This window comes from Paramisgurnus dabryanus, chromosome 5, assembly GCF_030506205.2.
Source record: "Paramisgurnus dabryanus chromosome 5, PD_genome_1.1, whole genome shotgun sequence".
Taxonomy (NCBI): domain Eukaryota; kingdom Metazoa; phylum Chordata; class Actinopteri; order Cypriniformes; family Cobitidae; genus Paramisgurnus; species Paramisgurnus dabryanus.
Window position 1 is genome coordinate 29,743,477 of NC_133341.1, and position 11,589 is coordinate 29,755,065.

Consider the following 11,589-nt stretch of genomic DNA (forward strand, 5'->3'; position numbering starts at 1 on the left):
CAATGACGTGAGACAACGACGAAACAGTCGGACATAGAGAGGGAAAGATTGACAGCGAGAGATTGCAACAATGGGGTTGCATTTTGGGGATTCAGTCGTTCGTCAACACATTCCTGAAAGACAACAAAGCACCGTTGAGCCGCTTTTTGGGAGAGCTTTGCCTTTTAACAAACCTTCGCCACACCAACGTTGTCAGAGGGTAAGACTTACTAAAGTGAATAATGATGTCATGCGATATTTTACCCGTTACTGTAACTCAAAAAAGTTTTGCATTAACAGCACAAAATGTTTTGGGGTTCGATTCCCAGGGAAACAAGTAGACATGCAAAATAAATGTAAGTTTTCGCAACTCTCTGAGATATGGATACTGCATACACCGTTATCACGATAACAAACAATTTCCCTGACATATCGTGCATACCTACCTTGAATGCACTTTAAGTCGCTCTGGATGAAAGTATCTTCAAAATGCATAAATGTGATGTTTATTAACAACTTATTTGACCCGGCTTGGTGGTAAAAGTACTCCATACTCCAAAAGCCATAGGTTTCATTCAGGGTAAGGGTTTTCTGAGGGGTAAACAAATCAACTAAAATATTGAGTTGTGATAAGTCAATCAATCTTTATCATTCACCATCATCAGGACCATGTGCCAGTATCTGCAATTCAAGTAAACCTGTGATAGAGGTTCGAGGGCAAATGTGTGACATCTCACATGCCTTTGCAGTGACAACTGCTCACAAGAAACACAAGAGCATCCATTCGTAGACCATTTTTAAAATGGATCCAGTGACATACTGACTACTGTCTGAATGTTTTATTCAATTCCATCTAAACTATTTGACTCTTAAGAAAACAAACAATGTTTTTCTTCAAATGCGTCAGAGTGAGGCAGACGGCGGTGAAAGAAGAAAGCGAAAGACAAAAACAGTTTCATCTTTTCTACTCCCGAAAGAAAGAGAAAAAAACAGCCTCAAATTACTTTGGCGAGGCCATGAAAGGCCCACGGGTTGGTGGTTGAGTAGATAGGTCTTAAAATACAGCTGCTACCACAAAACCAATAAATGGAAAAAAGTCGTAGGGCGGTTTTAACCTTTTAAACCCATGGTTGTTGAATATTGCTACTGTTGCTGTGGACAGGGAGGGGCCGGCTTGTTTTCGGGTGTCCGCTGTCTCGTGGAGGCCCGTTCTGGACACCCATGGTTTCAATCTGTGGGAAAAGTGTGCTGAATCTCGGGCCAAACCAAGCTCTCATTATAGTCCCAATTTAAGCACAAATACATTGAACTTTGAGGAATGGCTCTCGGTATCAATCAAGCCACAGGACTTTAATTTGGGACAATTATTTTTTTATCTTGTAAAATCCTATCACGTAGCTATGTATCAAAGATGGACCCGAACCTCTTATTTACAACACAGGAAATTTTGGCAAATCAGGAATAATAGACTTTCATAAGAGACGTAAAATGTTAAGTGGCGTGTTTATGCTTCAAAAATGATGAGCTTATCAGAATCAGTCATCTCCTCCTCAGGACCATGAATAAAAAAATTGACTTTTCTCTGGATTGAACTGTGACTCTAATATGGTCGCCACCCTATTTTAAAACAGTGTCACTCTTTTTTCTCTCTCTCTTTTGTTGATCAAAGTCAGATGTGCTGAATGTTTGAAAATAAGGGAATGACAATTTGCATGGCGACAAATGAAAAGCAAAGAATGACTTCAGTACAGCAAAAAATTGTAAAAGAAAATACCATACAATGCATAAGACACAAAACATTTTTTGGACAGCCAGCTGCTGCTACAACACTAGAGTTGTGCATGAAACATTGTGGAGAGACGATCATTCACACAACAGCGTGAAAATAACACGCCAAGACCTGCACCGCCAGCGTTCACACACATCATTTAATATCATTGTTTATATAAGGGACTTTCAGCAGAAACATTCGTGAACTTACACACACACACAATGATGCTCTGAGTTATGATGGTAGATGAGAGATAAAGCCAAACTGGTCTGTTGGCACCAAGTGCAGTTAGTGTAAAGACAGTCATTATATCTCTGAGAAATGAAAGGTACATCTATGACAAGTTGTTATTTATGATAACTAATCTACAAAAGAAGAGATCTTTGTTGTTTTAAAGGGCTTAACAATAAAGACCTGCATAGGGTATGAATAAAATATATAAGCTTACATAAAGCATTAAAGCTATACACCTAATTTGATGACACCTTTAAAATCATACAGAACGCAGATACGTCTTACTCTGATTTTGCTTCATGAACAGATTAGGGATGTTAACCGATGACCGTTTGACCGTATCAACGTTAACCGGTCAAAGTTGTCGGTTGTCGGTTAAAAAAATTGATCCGTACATTAGGCTATTATAGACAGGGGACTAAACCCTACTACAGTTAGTCATTAGTTAGTCATCATTTTGTGTGAAGTGAACAAATCCCTCACACTCAGTTTTTAATAACTGGTCTGTTTGTACTTTATAAACCAATAAAAAAACATTTGGCGCGAGGTCACTGCGTTTGGTTTCGCATGCTCACAAGGTTTGCGAAAAGTAAATGCTACAAGCTATTTTTTTTTAAATTCCTTTATTCGAATGGTAAATAAAATCCAGCAATAAAATAATTAAAATTAAAGTCTCTCCTGGTTGTGTTCCAAATTATTAACATTTATGTCTTTTAGGCTAACAGTAAAGTGCAGAGTAAGTTTTAGGAAACCCTGCGTAACTTAACTGGGTTTCTTACAATGTTGTTCATGTGCACGTCTCTGCGCATAAAAGATAAATGGTTCAAACTGAAGTAAACAAAAAGTAACGCATAAAAGTCTGCTCTTGATGCAGTTGGTGAGAAACTGCAATTTACGGGTTCTGCAGACACATTTCCCACCAGCTTTTCAGATGACTATGTGGACTACAGGGGTTGGCTATAAACTGATAGGTATGATAAACCAGTAAAAGCTTGTCAACAAGTAGAGATTTTAGACTATCGTCTCTTTCGAGGTTACGCACTCGCATCAAGTGGCTGTGCGCGTTGTCACCAAAAAAACATAACGTTTATACACGCATTTAAACACCTAATTTTTAAAGAGCAACTATCGTTCGATTCACAATTTTACATTTCTTTTGGTGTCTAAGTGTGTATTAGTACATGTTAACGATATGCAAAAGGTACATACCCCAAAGTAAATGACACGAGTTATCGTTTCCAACGTTAATCTCTTTTCTTGGACTACAACAAACACATGGATTGTAGGCAACAGTTTACTTCCCTGGCCTTTTGACGTGGACAAGCCCGACATTATCATAATTCTTCCCACTTTGACTCATAGCCTGTAGCCACAACCTGGTGTGACCGAATCTTTCAAACATGGTAAGGAGTAGGCTTGGGCGGTAATACGGTAATATGGTATACCGCGGGATCTAAAAATAGCAAAGGTATCAGTTTCTATACCGCCATACCGGCATAAAAAAAAAACCATGCACTTATATAGCAGACAAGGATTAAATATTAAATTAGGCGTGGCGAAAACGAAACATTTTCTTCACAGAGCCAACCGATTAGTTTAAAATATGTTACGCTGTTTGAAATAACAGCCATTTCGAGCTGCGCCTGCAATTTCGCAACCCTGTCGCATCTCTCTGCTGCTCTGCCTCCGGCTCATGCGAAACATGATTCCTGCAAACGCGTCGCAGAGGAGCTTGTATGCTGCTTGTATGTAATCGGAGGACAAATGACTCATTAGTTTCGAAATGGTTTGGGTACAAGGTGATCGCGTGCAAAATAAAGGCGTTTGTCTAGCAATAGAAGCTCATTTGAAACATTGCCGCGGCTTATTAGAAAATGACAGCTCCGAAGAGACGCCGCTTAAGTTTGAGGTAGTGCTAAAAATAATAAAGAAAGATGATGATCCTCACCACCTTATCAGTTAGCACTGAAATGTAGATGTAATGTAATTCCAAATCTAAGCCCATTTTATGCGGAATGTTGCTAATAGACTACAACACAATAAAACCAATGAATTAAACAGGCACCTTCAGTAAGAATGCGTAAAAGACGCACCACCAACCAAGGCAGGTCTAACTCACTCTGTGCCTTCTAATAACGACTAGAACAACTCTTTTGTATAATTATTATTACTTTTTTATTTTTCAAAAAGACAAGTGTCACTGTCAACTTCTGTTAAGTGCAACATGGACGATGCAATGCTCTGCTGATGCGAGCCGCGAGAAAGCCCTTGTCTGTTTTAGAAAGAATGCAGCAAAGATATTTAATGCTAATGTATAAGTTTCATTCATTTATGATGAGGTCCGTCCGTTCTAGTTAACAATGCAATGCAAGCGAACGCGCCGTGTCGGCGCCTCCATGTCACGGTTATTATATTGTCTATTTGCTTTTTATTTATTAAATACATGCAACTGGTTGATGAAACATTTATTAAAATTAAGACACAATTTATACAAAACGAAATTCACTTTAAAGAAAGGCTTTCTACAAAGCAAAACCTAATTACGTGGTAAAAATGTCTAATGATTTACAAAAACAAAACTTAATCTGCACTTTACTGTTAAAAGACGTAAATGTTAATAATTTGAATACAACCAGGAAAGACTTTCGTTTTAATTATTTTATTGCTGGATTTTACAAAAAATATTTTTATTTTATATGCTGGAATATGCAGAAATATAAGTTAACAGAAGGAGGACTTTCTTTATTTCATTAAAATATGCAGAAAATAGGTTTAAATGTTCAGCAATTTTCTTCAAGGCTGAGACTGTAGCTTTGATTAAATTTTAGCTTGATGCAATGTGAGTGCACGAAACCAAACGCCGTGACCTCGCGCCAGAACCCAAACGCCGTGACCTTGCGCCAAATGTTTTTATTGGTTTATAAGTACAAACAGGTTATGAAAAATTGAGTGTAAGGGATTTGTTCATTTCACACAAAAAGATCCTGGAAATTGGAATGAGATGGCTAACTGTAGTAGCGTCTAGTCCACTGTCTATAATAGCCTAGAGATCACTTTTTAACCGACAACTGGTTAATTCTGTTTGACCTTTGTATTTAACTTTTTTATAAACTGCTAGTTGTTGCTAATAAAAGTTGTTAATATTGTTGTGCATGTTATTTTGTCATTGTTTCAGTATTAGTGTTTGGTATTCAGTTTCTGAAGGGTTTAGGCACAAGCCAACATTATGGTGACGCTGTCTAAGCCTTACGTCATAATTTTATAATTATTCACGGTAAAACCGTATACCGGGGTAAAATAGGGAGGCGGTTTGATGGTATCAAAATTTGGATACCGCCCAAGCCTAGTAAGGAGCGTCACATTTCCGGCTGATGTCAGAGGTATTCAGGCCAATCACAACGTACAGATTACCTGGCAAATCAGGGACACAGCGCTTTTCAGATCGGTGAGTTTTGTACAAAATCAGAGCGTTTAAGGAAAGCAGGATATCTGGAGCAAAAATGTACATTATGTGGAAAATAATAATTACCAAAAAACACAAACATATTGTATTATACCAAATAGACAAAATAACAAGTATCCTTATAAATACGACCATTTAGATCGTAAAAGAAAATAAACAGCTGTCAAAGAAAATGCATGTGTACAGTATAAAAACATTATTAAAAGAAATCTGTACAGTGATACATATCGTTATGATGATATAAAACGAATCCTATCGTGATACAAGATTTTGGTCATATCACCCACCCTTAACAGGCGGTGACGTCACTGCCTGCAAGAAACCCGACAAATCTCCAAATCATGTCCAGTAAACAGTTTTCTGCATAGTCGCTTTATTATTTTGCATGTGTTCAAGTTTTGGTAGATATCCACTTATTTTGTGCACGTAAACACACTCACTGTCCACAAAAATTTCGAACCATTTCGACTTTTCCCTTCAAGAGCATCTCAAGTCACTCCTGCAATTTTGACAAAATCCTCTCTATGGAAGCTAGACAGACAAAGCGACATAAAAACATTTAAATTGACACAATTCTACATTAATGTTCAGTATTAAAAAGCCTATATTTTAATTAGCAAAGAACAATAACACACATATAACAACAGGACTGGTCCTAGAGTAAGTGGCCATTCAAAAGGATCCAAACCATAAATCAGTCCTCAAAATATTTTGCTACGATAATCGGCAAGTTAACTGTATAGGACAGCCAAGATCAGTCTTTCTCAATTACTGCATTCAATGGCCTCCGACCTCAAAATTCTAGCCTTTGACCAAAATAATCTCCAAAACAATTCATGTAAAAAATGCATGATCAAAAACGAAACCAGCAGCCAGTCTAGAAATTGGAACGTAACATTATATTCAACACACCATCACACAACACAGCAAAGCCTTTCCAAAGGAAAAGCCACAGCTACGCTACTTAAGAATTATTTCAAGAGACACTGATTTTCAAGCTATTATGAGGCAAAATTGAAGCAAATCGACGCTCTAGCCAAGATTAACATTGGTTTTGTGTATTAGCCAAGAAAGTCACTTTGCTCCCTGTCCCATAAGGTAGAGAACGTAACAAATTTACTTAATTTGTTAGTTTTGGCCTATTTGCTTCTATGGGCCCTCCTTCACACTCAAGGAAAAACTGACAAGGATGTACCAGAGCAAAATTTTAAGTGTAGTACACCTAACCATGTCAATGCAGTAGGTAGTGTAGTGTCATGACAATCAGACAAGGATCAACTGGATTTTCAACACCCAAAACCAAACCTTACCAATTTCAGGTTCAAACACAATTTATACACATTTCTGTTGGATAGGGGATTAACATATAATCTCATTTGTGCCAAACTTCGAAACCTCTTTTCTGATCAAACGTATTAAACTTCATACTCATCATAGGTCAGTAGGTTTAACTATAATTATTAGGTCAAAACTATTTGCATATCTTGGCCACCATTCAAAGCAACATCAAATTAACACAAAACATTAAAGTAAATACATGACTTAGTATTTGGGAAATTAGAGAGAGCAAATGATCTTAAACATCGTGCGCACAATGATTATAGCTTTTGGGTGGATATTTCACGAACGCAACCCCAACAGGAAGTCCAACTTGGCCTCTGAGACAAAAGCCATGTTTGAAACTATGGCCAACCTCAAAGGCCTCTCAACATAAAGCTGAGGTTCGACATCTCAGCATGGTTCAAAGACCGGGCCAAATGGCCCGTGATAAATGGATGTATGGCCAGTCTAAATATCTAAACCACTAAATCTCTCATTTCAGCCCATAAAGAGAAAGCGATCTTCACAGCAGTCCCTGAAAAATGATGATCACCACTTGCCGTTTTGAAGAATACGATACTCACTAATCCTATACATGGGAACATTCTAACATTACTAAGCATACAATCGTAAACATATATAGCAGCGAACGTTGTGGGACAGACACGCAGCAGACCTGAGAGTAAAATAAGCCTATGTTTTTCTGAACAAAAACCACAGCATGGAATGTAAAAGAAACGTTGTCTGAACCGAAATAGCAGAAGCCTGTGAAAGATAAAACATTATCGAATGCCAAAACAACACTTTAGCGTTAATAAAATTGATAAAACACTCGATATGAAAGAAAAAAGCTACAAACGACATCTATACAGATTTAAAGGCATGCATGCAAAAAACGTTTGCTTTGATCTTCAGTGAGATCACTGCATCCCTAAACCATGCAAATATGCCGTTTTCATATTACAGTCAATATTCAAAGCTTCTTTTAACTTCTGCCATTAGAGTTTAATGCTATGCAAGTGTTACATAGATAGATTATTCCTCATGGCGTTAAATTCATTAATGCAATATTGGTGCCAACTTTAAAGAAAAGGTGGAAGAAGAGCAAACTTTCAACAAATCATGAAGTGCTAAAAAATTCTTATGGTTTTCATTACAAATATCATTATGAAACATCAGCTACTTACTATTAAAACTATTATAAACTTCCTTTATGTGGTGTATGCCAGTAAAATGCACTGATCTGCCAGATAATAAACCCAAACACATTACCAGTAGAAACCCATACAGACCATTATAGTTCCATTAAAACCAATACAATTCCCATTATACCCATTACATCCTTGGGGATATCTGTGATGGTTTCTATAGATAATACAAAGCTATTCTAATTGCACATAACAAACCACAGAGATGATGTACGTCATAAACAATGCCACTTTATCAGAATACTAACTAGGTACACCCCAAACATCTACTGGCACAGGTGGAGATATCATTAAAACAGCATTATGCAACAATAACAGTTTCTCAGCCTTTAATCGACTTCAAAACTTTTATGCATACTTTCCGCATACTATAAGTAAGTAGATCACCATTGAGGCTTCATTTGACATTTTATTAATGCAAAAGCTCTATTAGGAAATTATGTATATACATTAGACATATCTATATATACCTGTAACACAAAGTTCAGTAAGACCGACTTTGTTTCTGCATGCTCTCACAATTCTGCAACATGCATCACCACTAATGCAACTCGTGCAACAAAGTTGCTTTTCGCAAGTACGTTTGCATGTTTGGATTTTGCAAACACAAGAGGCCATTTTGCGACCGCGTACCCCCTTCAAAGGGGAGAAAAACCAAAGTTGCGATTGCACCGCACAGAAATGAATTCAGACACGCGGTCAGTCCGTCAGGTCCTCGCGCTAGCGCACTTAATAGGTATAGGGACATACTTGCACGATTTCGCCCTCTGCGCTGATAGTGGCTCCGGCTCGGGAGAAGCGTCCCTGCAGACCTGTCGTGTACGTCGTATAATCACCATTTGGGCTCGATTCAAAAAGCACAACTTCCACAAAGGCAGTATCCTTGGCCAGGACGCTTCCCAGGACCCAAAACCACAACAAGACCACCGAATCAGCACCACGACCGAACCCAGTTCTCGGTAAAATCATCATCTTGCCGGCTGGATCGGCGCCGATCGGAACATAATTTCCAAGCGTCTTCGAAAAAGTCTCGATTCAGGAATCAGACTCCAGAGAGCGTTAGCTCTCTAAAAACGCGAAAACGGGGAATTTTTTTGAAGCGCAATGTGCGTGGCGAAATGAGAATAACGATCATTAATCGACAAGAAAAGTTTGCCCTTGAAACAAATATCGTGGCTTATTTCAACATTGCAGGACTGTCGCGTTGCCCGCGCGCTCGCTTGTGCCTAGCTGGCTCGCGCTCTCTCTACGGAGCGGCTCGCCTTTGATCTGGGAACACGTGATTCATTATTTTTTTTCTCCGTAAAGGGTTAACTCCGCCCATCGATATTCCCTACCACGCCCACCGATCTTCTGAACCCTGCTGGATCTTTAAGGAGGAGCCAAGGTTTACTAGTGATTCACACGCAGAAATGTCAACGCGCGGTTATAACTTTTAAGTTAATTGCTACGATTGTCCAATCATTTATGTTACGTTCACAAAACATTGTTGTTATTTCTGCTGGGAGGTCAATACACGATTCATTTTAGGCGAAAGTGAGGGAACTAGTTGAACTTTGTGTGAACTACCTTAAAGAGTATTTCAAACCTTCTCAAAACAATTTAGCGTACACTCGGGTTAATTTCACTTGTGTCAACAGTAATGGGGCTCATTTCATGCACTTAACATTTGTCAGAGTAAAAAGAGTTCACCGGAAATCGTACAATATATGCATTATATATAACAAACGTTTTGAGTCAAGTTAACCCATTATATCTCAATGTTAAGTTTTACATTAATTCTGGGTTCTCAGAGTAATGTCCTATAGTGTGTTGTGTGTGTAAATAAATTATATAAAAAATATATAATATATAATTTTACTTATACACTTACAGTATATAGTAAATCTAGAAAGACTAAAAGTGATAATTGAAATTTTTTTAAGCAGACATTTATATACACAAACCCATGTTTTTAAGTAAAATTTTAATTTTTGTTTCATTCTGTCAACTACTAACCACATTTATGCCAAATTCTTAATAAAAGTAATGTTTTTATTTGAATTTATTTACTGAAAATTAAAATGTGGAAAAAAGATGCAGTTTAGAGATGAAGTTTAAATTAATTTCTCTTTTTCAAAATTGCTAATGTTTTAACATGTATTTTTGGAAAAATTCATGCTCATAGTTTTTTGCTGTTGGGTGACTTTATGTCACTCCCAAGGTTTGCTTTAGTTGAAATTCAACAAAGACTTCTAGAAATTATGATTAAAAAAAACTGGGGTGGTCTTTTAATTTTTGCTGCGGCATTATATATAGGCTATATATATATAGATATAGATATATAGATATAGATAGATAAATAGATAGATAGATAGATAGATAGATAGATAGATAGATAGATAGATAGATAGATAGATAGATAGATAGATAGATAGATAGATAGATAGATAGATAGATAGATAAATGATAGATAGATAGACACATCTATACATACATACATACATAAAACTTCACCGTAAATTGTTTTGGATAAATGTGTCTATCAAATGTAAATATAACACATACTTTATTTTCACATGCTAAACTTTTCTGAATTTTCTGATATAGATTTGATTGATTTTGCCTGATGTGTTTTCTGGTGACTCTAAAGTAAAGATACGCTTGCTGAATCTTTTAGCTAAATCTTAATGATCCAACAAAGGTTGAAACTTCAATCATTTTTAAAAAAAAAACTTCAGTCTGTTGTACACTCAGTATTGGTTGCATTTAAAGTTGCTATATTGTGTTTACTTTTTAGTCTTCAGAGTTTTTGGGACTTAAACACAAAGACCGTAAAGTCAATTTCAACAGAAAAGAGGGTTAACTTTTTTTAGTCAGGACTTCTTGATTAACAAAATCACCCCAGGCACACAAAATAAAAGTTGAAAGGTTTGATATTGCCTTTCATTTGCATGAGTAATGAGTCCCTTTGGTTTAGTTAAATGCTCCCTCAATACTTCAAAAATAAAAGAAACTTTGAAGTATTTAAAGATTTGACCTTGGACTGACAGCAAAGTGCCCTTGTTGTAATCACTTTGGACTGGACATATTTCATCTGAGAAAGCTCGGGTTTACATTTAAGATCTGTTTATTTTCCCAAGCATCTCTTGGTGATGTGCATTATGAAAGCAAACTTTGGCAAGAGGACCATTTAACAAATCTTGGAAAAGCAAAAGGGCTGGAGTTTGTTTTTTATTATTAATGTAGAAAACAGATGATAAGCTAAGTATTGTTTGAGATCATGAGAGATCCTTTTTTATCTCATGCCAAAACAGAAATCCTGAAGGTTTACTACAGAGTAACATTCGGACAAAATATTTAAAGAGATGTTTTTAAAACTAAGACTGCAAAAACATTACATATTAGTGTGCAGCAAAATTATAAATTTTCCTTCTGCAGATAAAAGCTGATGGACATATGGCACACACTATTATACACTTATCATAATCAATAATTGATGCATGTGTGTTTCGCATTTGCGTGTGTTGCTGTAAATGCCTGGTTTAATAAATTGTACTGTGGTGTACGCTTGAATACACATTATTATAAGAATCAGTGAGTATGAACTGACATTTGCATGCAATACTAAAAAC

General features: G+C 36.8%; 1 protein-coding gene across 1 annotated transcript in view; it reads right to left on the minus strand.

Moving 5' to 3' along the window:
* The window catches only part of znrf3 (zinc and ring finger 3), a 78,407-nt gene extending 68,702 nt beyond the window's left edge, over positions 1-9,705 (minus strand). Inside the window, exon 1 of the mRNA XM_065250845.2 lies at positions 8,726-9,705. Coding sequence (XP_065106917.1) covers positions 8,726-8,947 — 222 coding nt within the window. The 5' untranslated portion in view covers positions 8,948-9,705. The remainder of the gene's footprint in view (positions 1-8,725) is intronic.
* Positions 9,706-11,589: the final 1,884 nt, after the last annotated feature.